Source organism: Scardinius erythrophthalmus (genome assembly GCF_964197995.2).
Source record: "Scardinius erythrophthalmus genome assembly, chromosome: 16".
Taxonomy (NCBI): Eukaryota; Metazoa; Chordata; class Actinopteri; order Cypriniformes; family Leuciscidae; genus Scardinius; species Scardinius erythrophthalmus.
The window spans coordinates 32,135,359-32,148,188 of record NC_138236.1 but is presented as its reverse complement, the minus strand read 5'-3'; the positions used below and the strand labels follow the sequence as shown (position 1 = coordinate 32,148,188).

Here is a 12,830-nt window from a genome sequence, read left to right as displayed (position 1 = left end):
CTTGTTACCTGATTATTGATTTATTTGCCCCACCTGCCTTCCTCGTTAACCTCTTTTGTTTGCCTCCCTATTTAGTCTCCCTGTGTTTGCAGTCCTGTGCTGGTTCGTATTTCTATGTTCCCTTGTGTTTCCTTTTATGCCAGATGCCTGACTTGTTTTCCCCTACGGGGAATTTTTGTTGTAGTTTTGTTTTATTTTTATTACTTATTAAAAATCCTTCTTTTCCCGCACATGAATCTTCGCTTCACTATTTTACCATTCCGTGACAAATAATACTTGTCTTTTATGATTTTAATGAAGAACTCTTTCTCGTCTTCTGTCCAAACATACCGCGTCATCTTTAAATAATGATCGACTTACGTACGTAAGGTGACCTGTAAATGCAAAAAACAAAAAATGCACTTTTTTGCGATATATGGGAGTTTTTGCAAAATTGACGTGTTTCCATTGGGCGTATTTTCAATTCGCAATTTTAATTTGCGCAATTTGAAGGGTAATGGAAACGCAGCTACCGTGGCTGTCCCTGACCAACAGGCCAGCTCATCCTGGACTAGTACTTCTGTTCTAAACCGATCAATGAAAGGGATCTATTAGCTAGTGCATTCAAAGTGAGGATTTATTAATGTCAGTGGACAGAGTTAATGAGCCATTATTTATCTACTTCCTGTTTTTGTCAGGCCTACATTTGCTGAACTTGCTGGGACATGGCAGGAGCAGCTCATGTGTGAAATGTGAAGATGTCAAGCATACTCTAACATTTAAGCACAGAATGATCTGCCATTTCTTTCAAAACATCTGCAGAAGGCTATGTAAAAATCTGCTGATTGACAATCAACTTCTCTTAATTATTTGCATAAAACAGACATTTATCTGAGCTTTTTATGTTTCACAGACAGACAGACAGACAGACAGACAGATAGACAGATAGATAGATAGATAGATAGATTGTTTAATTTAATCAAGTTAAATGTATCCCTCCTGGCTGTCATAATTATATTATATAAGAAATGTCCAGAGTGCAGATTTCTTCTGTATAGACAAGTTTGGTAAAACTTCTAGAAAGATTGCAGGCGAGTGACAGAGCAGTCAGCAGGCATAAACAGCTCACTTAATTACTATGAGGCCACTGTTTATGCAGCTCTAACATAGAGATAACACACATCAAGTTATTCCAGTTACAACTGATGGATTACACAACAAGTTCAACACATGGACAATTAACGTGTGGTAATGTAGAAGAGAGAGACCAGAACCTTTAAGCAGGATCAAGATTATTTGAAATTTCAGTGCCTCTAGTGTCACCAGAGAGTACTGCAAAAATGAAGACTGTTTCCTGAATACTCCCACTGAATCTGAATCTGCCATTGGTCATACAAATACAAAGTTCCATCCTTAAAACCATTGGTTGAGTCAATGTTGCTGTGTCGGTTATGCTCAAACCAAAGGGTTTGGCTTCTTTTTTTAATAAAAGCAATATTGTGAATGCAGTCACTCTTAAAACAACCTCAATTTAATTATTTGTCTGCTGTCTGTGATGTCATGTTCTTGTGATGTCATCAGTGATCGATGTCAACATGATGTCATATTCCAGGGGCTCCAGAAAGGGAATGCTGACAGACAACATTGTCCAGGTACGACTGACCTCCTCGGCACAAACAGATCAATGTATATTCAAAGTGTTACTCTTTTCAGAGAAACCTATGGCATAGATCATCTAAAGCCATCATCTACATTAAAGCATTAAAACAGTATTTCAACAGAATAAATGACCCATCCTTCTCATGTTTCATCCCTCAGGGGAAAGCAAACACAAATCCTACATACGACACACCTAGAACCGGTTCCACAGATTCCAGCTCTCGCTCAGGCGGCAAACACAGGGTTTGTGCCATAAGAGCCGATGTGAGACAGAAAACAGAGTTAAAGTTGGTTGATGCATGTGCGTGACAGTGAATGCTATGAGGTGACGAGTCATTTATTATACAATAGTGTGGATGTGTGTGCGCTTTGAGTCAGCACTCTTGACAAAACAATGACTCATATCAAACAGATTTAAAGAGACGGACAGAGTTGTCAAGAAACTCTAATCCAGGCGGAATCAGAGCGAAGGAGGCGGGAAGCCGTGTGGCGGGAACCAGCGCGGAGTTTCAGGACACAAACAGCATGACTCAGGGTGGCAGTGTGCCAGGAGTGGGAAATCCCGCCAGTCAGACGTGAGACCGCCAAAACTTCCCCTCCTGCCTCAAGGGAACCTGATCCATTGCTCCTCTCCGGTGTCCTGTGTACATGTGAAACATTAACCTATCCTTAGTCTCACTAACTACACATACACCTCCACCCCCGCACGTTGGAAAAAGTAGAAGGATTCCTGTCCCTGAATAAATATTGACCAAAAAAAAATAATAAAAAAATGTGCTAAATGCAAATAATAAGATGGAGTAATCAAAAAGGAGAAGAAACATATATTGTGTTGCTGATGTCCAGTCAAACCCTTCTGTCCACCTCTCTTCACACAATAACATTAAATAAAAGAGAGGTGCATCACAGTACAGATGAACTCCACACAGCAGAAAGCTCATTTCCTCCATCGGGAACTTGGAACCCGAGGCTATGGCAGTGTGTTAAAAAGACATCTGAAGGAAAAGACTCAATGATTTGGTGGTGACTGTGGTAACGATAGATTATGACCGATGGAGACTAAATGTGTTACATGATCAAGCAGAGAATCAGGGCTTAAACATCAACAGGTAATGCTGCGTTTAACTCAAAGACAGGAATGCTAGTGAGATCGCACAGTACTGAGAAACATAATGACTAACTACAAATACATTATCGCCCATGAGGCTGTTTGTCTAGAGAATGCAACAGACTACAGAAGAGGAGTCTGTAAACATCAGTCGTGACTCTCTCCATCACTGCATTTGCACGCTCACACATGCTTCAACACGTCTCAAAGCAATTAAAGCACAAAACAAGCGGGGGCAAGTGAAGGGCCAGGTTCAGCTACTGACCTGAAAGAGCAGCGGATTGTGAACACTGGACTCACACGAGCTGATGATTTGAATCATGAATCACCAGGAGCATCTGTAGCAGAGAACAACTGATGCTTCACCTAGGATGACGACAACTGCTGTTTCAATAAAACAACACTGAATGATCTGTCTGTAAAACTTTACATTCAAGTATTTAGATATTTTCACATTTATATTGTCAGTGTAAGAAAAACAGAATTCTAACCCTAACCCATAGGATTCATTATTATTTGTGAGTTAAAAGAGTCAAGACAAAGACTGTTCAGATCCAGGGAGAAATTAAGACTTCTAAGAATAAATTAAAATAAATGAACAAAATAAAGGGTGTGTGAATGAATAAATGTTTATCTTCGCCCACCCCTACCACTAATCTTGAAATCATGAATCAAGTGGCCAATTATTATTATTTTTTTTTTTTTTTTTATGTATTTTTTGCATTTAACACCTGTGTAATCTGTTAACGAGACTGAAATCACAAAAATATCAAAGCTTCTCAAAACTGATCTTCATCCAAACGCAAACATTTACAGACCTTAAAACAGGTTTATTAGGGCAAAAAGTGTGGTCATTCACCTGTCAAGTAGACAGAGATCTCAAAGTAATTTTACAATACTGAATGATACACAACAGTTAGAGCCCTTTAATCGGAGGCTCATGCTTCAAAATGTTTACGGATTCCTACACTGTGGTTAAATGTTAAAATGTCACTCCCTCCTGGCTGTGGTGAGAGAAACTTCTGACAAAAGAAGTGAAGAATAGAGTTTGAGCTGATCGGGTGCTAAGAAAGCTGCATTTGCAGCCGCAGGTTCTTCAGTTCTCGCGACTGAATGTGAGGGCCTCTGACAGGCCTACGGGTAAAGAGCCTTTGAGAACATCCTGTCATGAGTCAAATGAGTAAAGGCTCATATGTCACTCAGAATGTTCTCCACATCCTTAATCTTACAGCCCTGAGAGAGAGAGAGAGTCTCATGCCATTTGTTGGCCAATGTCCTTAACCAAGGTCCTGACAGATCTTCAGGACTTCACAGTGAACTCAGATGTGGTATTCGGAGGGTTCACCACACACACTGACAGTGCTTCTCTCCTCATTTGTGGTCTTCTCCACAACTTTTTTTGATGCTCTGCCAATGGCATAATATTCTGTTGTACCGCATTTCCATTTACAATTCTATTCTACTCTTCTGTTTTCTTAGAAAGATCTCCACAGATTTATGGATCCACAAAGGACATTATTTCGAATCAAGGCAGCTATAGGATGCATTACACTGATACACATTCATGTTCTCAGTGAGATTTTGCTATATCGTGTATATTGCAGTATGTAAATATATACACAAGTATATACGTGTCATTATTGACACTTTAGAGTGATGAAACTCATGAATAAGACAATACAATAAAATTAAAACTCATGAATGAGAAAAAGAGTGATGTTAGAAAGAGTTAAGCGGCATTAGTCGCGAAAAAGAACCCTGCTGACACACGCCATGTGAAGTTGGTTTATGATGGATGGATCCACTTTTTTGGGCTTCAATCTTTTGGTTGCAATCCACTGCCATTATAAAACTTAGAAGAGCCAGGGTATTTTTTAATATAACTCTGATTGTATTTGTCTGAAAGAAGAAAGTTATATACACCTAGAATGGCTTCAGGATGAGTAAAACATGGGGAATTTTCATTTTAAAGTGAACTAATACTTTAAACACTAATAGATCTCTTAAGATCTCAACATTTTCACTTATTACAATCTAGTTTGACTATTTCCTTCATACAAAAGTTCTTATTGAGAATTAACAGAGGTTTAGATGCTGATGTTTTAAAATATCTACAATAAACATTGTAAAATTAACAACTAATATTATAGTATTACAATTTTATCAGAGGTTTGACTCTAGGATGTATCAATGAATCAGGCCACAACATGATGACTATATCACCACCAATAAGTAGCCAACATCATCTGATCAGAATTTCTCTTGCATTTTCTTTGCTTTAACAAATGTGCTCTAAGCCCTGTTTACACCTGGCATTAAGAAGCATTTTTGTTGATTGGATCACAAGTGGACAACAGTAAATACACCTGTAAACAGGTTCTAAAACATTTTGAGCTTGTCCACTTTTGACCACTTACTTCCAGAGATAGTCAAACACACATTTGACAGGATTGCTTTCATGGTGTAAATGCTCATGTGTTGAATGCCTTCAAACTATGGCTGCAACAACTTATCGATCAAACTGATAATAATCGATCATGAAAATCATCTACAACAAATTTCATTATCGATTAGTCATGTCTGCCCACCGTGCATGGAAAACTACGGCCAGTCGCGTCAAATAACAGCTCAGAATAATGCATTTCTATGGACAAAATACATCTAAAAATAGTGGAGGGAAACCGAGTGAGCTGCTGCTGGAAAGGTACGTGAACCAAGTTGCCCAAAACATGAGAACTCTTTATTTTAAGCTTCAAGCTAAGGCCTTAGCATAATGTTTAACATGGCTTTGACAGATGTGTGTGCAGTGTAATGTGATATATATTTCCTGAAAAAAATAAATTTTATAGTTATATCCTTATCTGTAAGTGTTACAAATTCACGCAAGTATTTCCATTTGGCATGAATGCTCATCCTGACAGTCTGTGTTAAACTTCAGACCTTACTGAATAAGAGATGGCAAGACAATGCAATATTCAGTGCAAAAATATTAATTTAACTGAAATATCTGTTGTTGGACTTTGAATTTAGGTTTAAAAGTCAATATGTAATTCAAGTATTTTATGAGAGTGGCAACTGTAAAGGGATAACAGCGTGTAATTGAATATAAATGCAAGACATTTCTGACATTTACAGGGTAAAGAAATGACAGTAACAGGTGTCCAGAGTGAATGTGTGTTCCTGCAGAACATTCCTCTTATCTGTTAACAGTGAGTGTTTAAAAAAATAAATAAAAAATATATATATTATCTTTATTATCATATTCATTTTTAAAGCTCCAGTATGCGACTTTGGTATTTGACCACAAGAGGGCGCAGTTTCCAACAATAACAAGGCGAAGCTTGATGACGCTGTGAAGGAGGTGACGATGGGAGATGTCGTTTTTAATGCGTTTTCACCATCTAGCGATGTATCTACATGGAATTAATGAATCATGATCACAGATGAGGTAATTTATTCGTTTTTGTATTACCTGTATGTCTGATCGTATTATTTTATGTCATCATAATTAATGAACTGCAAGGAACGTGAAATGTTATGCTATATTATCCCGTTACAACATACAGCTATTTGTCAAATGATTTGTTTGGTTAATGTTGTGCAGTTTTACGTTTTTATGGTTAATGCCGTGTTGTTTAACATGTTCAAACCAATATCTTGCATGTCTTACCTGTCTCAATACACTCGCAAGAGAGTCTCTGTCAAGTCCAAGATAGTCGCGCAAGCTCTCTCCATCTCGAAAACGCCTGGCCGATATTTATCCGGGTTTTATTCCTCCGTTTGTCACACAGTCTGCGTGTATCAGAATATGGACGCTTTCGTTTTGTTGGCACTTCAATACTCGCCAAAGAGTTTGTGATCCATAACAGCTATAACCATACAGTCTACCACTTCCGCATTTGACCATGCGATATTCCGGTGTGGTGGGTCATATTTTTAATTTTATTATTTTTTTATTCTTTGTCAGACGTCTTTATTGTTTATTGTGATAAGAAAAAAAACCTCAATAAAGTTGTTGTAAAAAAATAAAAAATAAATCTGGTGTGGTGGAATATCCTATCACATGGTCCACACCGGAAAAAAAGGATAGAGCGGACATTGCGTCACTGAGGCGCGACATTTCTTTTCCGGGACGGCCAGTTATTTAAAATCGGAATTTCTCTGAAATAAAAAATATTTGGAGACTTTTGAGATATTGTAAGTACACAACTGGAGGAAATATATCACACTGTGCAAGTTATTTTCGGAAAATTTATTACAAAATTCCTACATATTGGAGCTTTAAATGTAGGCAATTTAAACTGTCCTTGTTTGAAGCATTGGGCAAGATGTGGAATAGTGTGTTTTGTCAACAAAAAAAAGAAAAATAATTTTTATCAGATTAATTGACTAATTGAAGAAATAATTGACCAACTAATCGATTATCAAAATAATCGTTAGTTGAAGTCCTACTTCGAACAGTCACAAAAGACCGCCTACTGACCTAATGCATAAACATATAATGGCTATAGTGGCTCTATATAATTAAAATTATTGAAAGTGGACAACATTTTTTAATTTTACTGATATTTTTTGTAACTTTACAGAGTTTTAAATACAAAGAAAAGAAAAGGACTGTAAAACAATATTTTATGAAAAAGAATGTTTTTTTTTTTTTTTTACAGTGTAGCTATTCGGATCAAATGCTGCTTGAGAGGTCTGGAATCATGGCTGCTGGTGGTGGGGTTCACAAATACATAGAGAAGCAATCGCTCTGCTCAGAAACACCTTTAATGACTTCTCCACTATATTACCGCAGAAGCAGACTCATCTTGAGTTCGTTCCACGCCGGGTGAGTCCACTTATTGCACATTATCGCTGCATTCATCAAACTCTAGTGTCATTAGCCCTGTTCTCCAGACTGGAGTTTGAATCACTTTAATTTAGCATTGAGAATTGAGAGAAGGTGATTGTAATAGCTTGGGCTTTTAGGAGTCCTACTCAATGAGGCTTAAACACCTCTCAGACAGACTGACAGGATGCCGGAGCTGATGACTTCAGATTGAGAAAATTGTATTAAAATGACTCTTTTAAAGTTCAGAGGAAGCAATAAATGGGGTTTGTTGGCAACCCGGGTGCGAAACGAGAAGTTTGGAAGAGTCTTAATCAGGAACCAGTGCAATCCATATGATGAGGCATCTCATCTCATGTCCAGCAAACAGGTTGGCATAGTAAACCTTCATTGCAGCAGAACAAATGATTCTTTAGCAGGCTTAACATAGGAACAAAATAAATCCGTTTCATTTTCTCAACCGTCCTTTTCTCACCCCATAACCAAACTCCTTCTGTGTCATGTGGGAATGTTTGCCTCTATGCTCCCAAATCAACCACAGCTGTCAGACAAGACCACAGGGATCTCAGTCAGTTCTGCTGTGAGCTGAAATTACGTGTTGAGTTGTCTGAAACAACTCTGTGCCACTTGATAAGGAAACAGGAGTTTGACCTCTGCGGGACAGCTGCTGGTAAAGTGAGCTCTGTGTGTCTGAGGTATAAGGGTCAGTGTAAAAGATAAGCCTCTTCTGGGGCTGCCTACAGATGACTGGTCCTGAGCGCTCTAGGCTCTTAAAAATGAGTGATGGGCATGAATGTGTCCTCTAGGAGGGAAACTACTGCAACTTTGACCCGAATGCCACTAACCTTTCAACGCACCATGTATGGCACAATTTTAAAATTGAGCAAAAAAGACCCTTCATCCTTCTGATGACATCATAGTAACAAGCAGACACATGTGCACCTCTGTACGGACAGAGTATATCCATCGTCATAGCGACCACTGGGTGGGACTGTCCCTGTCCTTTCTGTTTATTTGTTTGTCTGTTTAAGTATGTGTGTGTGTGTACTTGCTTAGCTGTACTTGTGAGGGCCAAATGTCCTCATTAATATAGTTAAATATATGACAACCAACTTGTGATGCCATTTTTGTGTGTTGGGTTGCAAAGTGAATCAGATAGGAAAGTTTGTTCAGTAGCTGCATTTACTTGAATCCTAATAATCCCAGACTCTCTGTGGGATAATTTCTAACAGGAGCGGGGCTCTTAGCATCTCATTTCTTTCTTATACACATCTTATATCATGTAGCTTTAATATTTTGTTGTAGTTATTTTGTTTGTTATTTCTTTGTTTCTTTATTTTCCCTAGACTTATGTTTGTTATGAGTGGTTATTGTTATATTTGTTAAAAAAATTAAAATAATAATAATAATTCATTGAACGCTGGTGTTTGATCGCTCGTTTATGTTGCAGCTTGAAACGAGCTGGCCGTAACATAAAATTGGGATTTATATGATACTGAAATCGGATTGGTTTTGTATGGATTGATGAAAATCACTGCATGCTAAAAACCTGCTCAGATCAGCTGCTGGTCAGATCAGCATCTTTTGACTTTATGAAGGCAAATGATCTCACTATAACTACAGCAGCTATCATCAGTGTTTGTGTGTTGAACATGTGATGCTGTATTCCTTCAGTAGATTCCCTGCCATCCTCTTTTATGATTTTCAGTGTTGAGATAAATGGTGAACACCATATGAGTGAGAATAGTGAAATCAAACGAAAGGTAACGTGACTTTCTGCTTTAAAAAGTTTTTCTATGAATGTCATGAAATGCCTTTAAACTACAAACATCGATATCTGACTGGCCTCGATCGTTTCCTCCATACGTACCCGTGTTTCAGTCTCATTGATTTGCTCTCCAAAAAATGCACTCGAGCACAATAATCATAAACAGTAATGAAGAGCTTATCAAACTCATAAAAACTGACATTTGCAAAATGTCAAGATTTAATCCATACTTTTAAGTGTAGTGCTCACTTCATTCACCATTGCCCAGCATTCAACACATGGATGACAAACGTCATTCTGAGTAAAAGAGCATTAAAAGAATAAAGAGCATTTCTCTGTCTGGTGGTTATCAATGCACATATGATCGGAAGTGCCAGTCAAGTGTCCATCATGAAGAAACACAGTGATCATTAATAGGTAACTGTAGGTACTCACTTCTCCTTGAGAAAGTCCATGACCTGTCTGAAGTCGGCACAGCAGTACTCTCTCTTCATGTCCATCAGGACGCTGTCAGATGCTGATTGGACAGGCACATGGAGGAAGGCGTAGACTCGCGGGTGGTTAAGGATTTTGCCCATTTCCTGTTGGATGGAAAAAGGAAGGTGAGCTACAACACAAATATAATGTGATACAAAAAGAGAAAGAAAGCTTTGATTTCCACCAGTGTTTATAGACCCCTGTAACATGACACCACCATCAGCAAAGCTAAACTACCTATGAAACAACACATACACAACATATGTGGCACTAATTTGTTTGAGTTACTCTAAACCTCTGATGTGAGAGACATACAGACATCTCATCTGAACACAATCTAACCACGCGTCACTACAGCTGCTCAGGGTTAACTTAGACAGCTAATGTTTCACCGCAGAACTGCAATAGAAGCTGATGAACATGTTTGCAGTGATAAAAACAAGATCATCTGTGAGTGTTCAGAGAAACGTCCACAATGCTGAAGCCCCATCAAACACAATTTAGAAGAAAACAACAACAACAAAAAAACATCTACGCAAAGTCCTTGTATTTTTGTCCCTGTGATGTGAGAACATCAAGTCTTCCTTTCATAAACCATTCCAGGCACATTACCCTTAAGAGACAGAGAAGCAGTGAGATATTGGTTACAGTGACGTCTCTCTGTTGTCCTAGAGAACAGAGAGATCAGGGTAAGACAGCTTCTAAGATGATCAGCGGCTGGGAAGCAAAGCTAAACTCTCCAAACACTGAGTCAATGCAAGAGAGCTGTTCTATTGATCTTTCTATTCATCAAAAGAATCGTGAAAAATAAAATGTATCATGATTTCCACAAAAATATGAAGCAGCACAACTGTTTTCAACATTGATCAAAGTTCCCACACCTTGGTTAATTTCAAATTCAAGGACTTTTCAGGTCCAATACCCTCAAATTTCAAGGACTTTAAGGACTTTTCAGGTCAAATACCCTCAAATTCAAGGACTTAATGTGGGGACACATTTCAAGTGAGAGCAAGGTTACATCGTTTCAGCCTATTTTTGCAACGTTTCACGGTGTGTCTGTGAAACGTTGAGGTACCATCATAGTAGTTTTGTGCCCGCGTGAACATCATGGCAACGTGAAACACTTGACGTAATGTGTAAATGCGTGTAACTAACGTAAATCAAGCAAGCTAGTATGAATAGGCCACAAAGTGTTGGTGAAATAACACATTAGCGGGCCGAAAGGAATAATATGGAATTTTTTCCAGGAAATTTCTTGCACAATAAATTCAAGCACTTTCAAGGACCTGTATCTATGTATGTTTATTTTCGAAAACTTTCCAGGGTCTTGATTTTTATTTTATTTTTTTAGATTCACAAACTTTCAAGGATTTCAAGGACCCGTGGGAACCCTGATTGAAAATAACAAGGAACGTTTCTTGAGCAGAAAAAAAAAGCATACTGAAATATATCTATACAAATTCTTGAGAATTTTGACTGCAGCGTTTTGAACCAGTTAAAGATGAGCTACCTGAGAGAGTACAGAGAATTGCAATAATCCAATCGCGATGTTATAAAAGCATGAATAGCTATCTCAAGAGGCAACAACAGAGGACACATGTTTGTCTAATGTTAACCAACTCTCTAGAAAAACACCGTACCAGAAAACACTGGAAAAAAAATTCCGTACACAATTAAAATTAAAAACCAGAGACTAAAAACTTTAATTTCCCAGAGCGGTATTGTTAAACTCAAATTTGTCAAATGAACCAAAAAATATATCCTCGGTCATGGAATCGTTTAGAGTTAAAAAGTTACTGGCTAAACAAAGTTTTACCTCATCAAGATAATAGAGATTGTAATGCAGAAGGGTTGTTTCTTTTTACTGGCAGGTAGATCTTAGTATCATCCACATAAAAAAAAAAAAATGTAAGGTTACTCCATACTTTCTCAGAATCGTACTCGTATTAATATATGAGCCCTTCTTTGAGAACAACTCCTTGATCCATTGATCTTGTAGGTCAACGTAGTCTCTGCCTGGATTTCATTTGAGCATGCCAGTATTGCCTCCCAGAGGTATACTGCCACCCAACCTCATAAATCTTCCTTTCAATAATGTTCCACAGGTTCCACCTGCACAACTGCCAGGCTCTGGAGGATCCTGCAGCGAGAGGTTCTTGGGATTCCAGAGACACCAGCAGCTTCAAAAACCTGTTTGCTGCTCATCAGTGTCTTTTTTTTATAGCTGCCATTTTAATAGCATTAATTTGTCTGACAAACTTTCCTTAAGCTTTTATCTGAAGAAATTCTTCTGTGCTGTGAATTACTCAAAAATCTTTTAACAGTTTGATGATCTCAATTCAGTTTTTGCTAAATATCATTTGTTTTTATCACTTTTCATCTTAAGAAAAATCTTTCTTCCTCCCCATATTGCATGTGAACTGTGACTAACTTAATAATTTGGAAGAACAAATATGAATGTTTATTTTCTTGAAATCCTACTGATATATTGCATAATAATTTGGAACACTGTATATATACACACACACACACACATATGTATATATACACATATAGTGTGTGTGTGTGTGTGTGTGTGTGTGCATATGTACACATATTGGGTCTCATTCATGAAACATTCGTAAATATACGAGTAAATATGTGAGTGATTTGCGCGTAAAGAGACCTTCCCGAAAACTCTTCTCCTGATTCACAAATACTTAGTAAACGTCAGATGTGATAGTGAAATGTGTGTGTTAATGAATTCCAATCAGTCGTAAATGGGACGCGCGTGCACGCTCATTCTCAATTACCATAAATCCCGCCCATTAAAACCGACTGACAACTAAATATGGGCATCATATTATGACACCAAACGAAGGATTTCAACATGTCTTCTCAAAAGCGAATGAAAAAGAGAAATTTCTCAGATGCAGAAATTGAAGTTTTATTATCAGAAGTTCATTCAAAACACCACATTTTATTTTCAAGCGTACATAGTGGCGTATCAGGTCCTAAAAAAAAGGAAG

At 37.9% G+C, this 12,830-nt stretch overlaps 1 protein-coding gene across 1 annotated transcript in view; it reads right to left on the bottom strand.

Annotated features, from left to right (window-relative positions):
• Positions 1-12,830, bottom strand: part of cdkal1 (CDK5 regulatory subunit associated protein 1-like 1) — a 445,321-nt gene that overhangs the window by 141,851 nt on the left and 290,640 nt on the right. Inside the window, exon 10 of the mRNA XM_081388640.1 lies at positions 9,781-9,926. Within this exon, the coding sequence (XP_081244766.1) occupies positions 9,781-9,926 (146 nt within the window). The remainder of the gene's footprint in view (positions 1-9,780; positions 9,927-12,830) is intronic.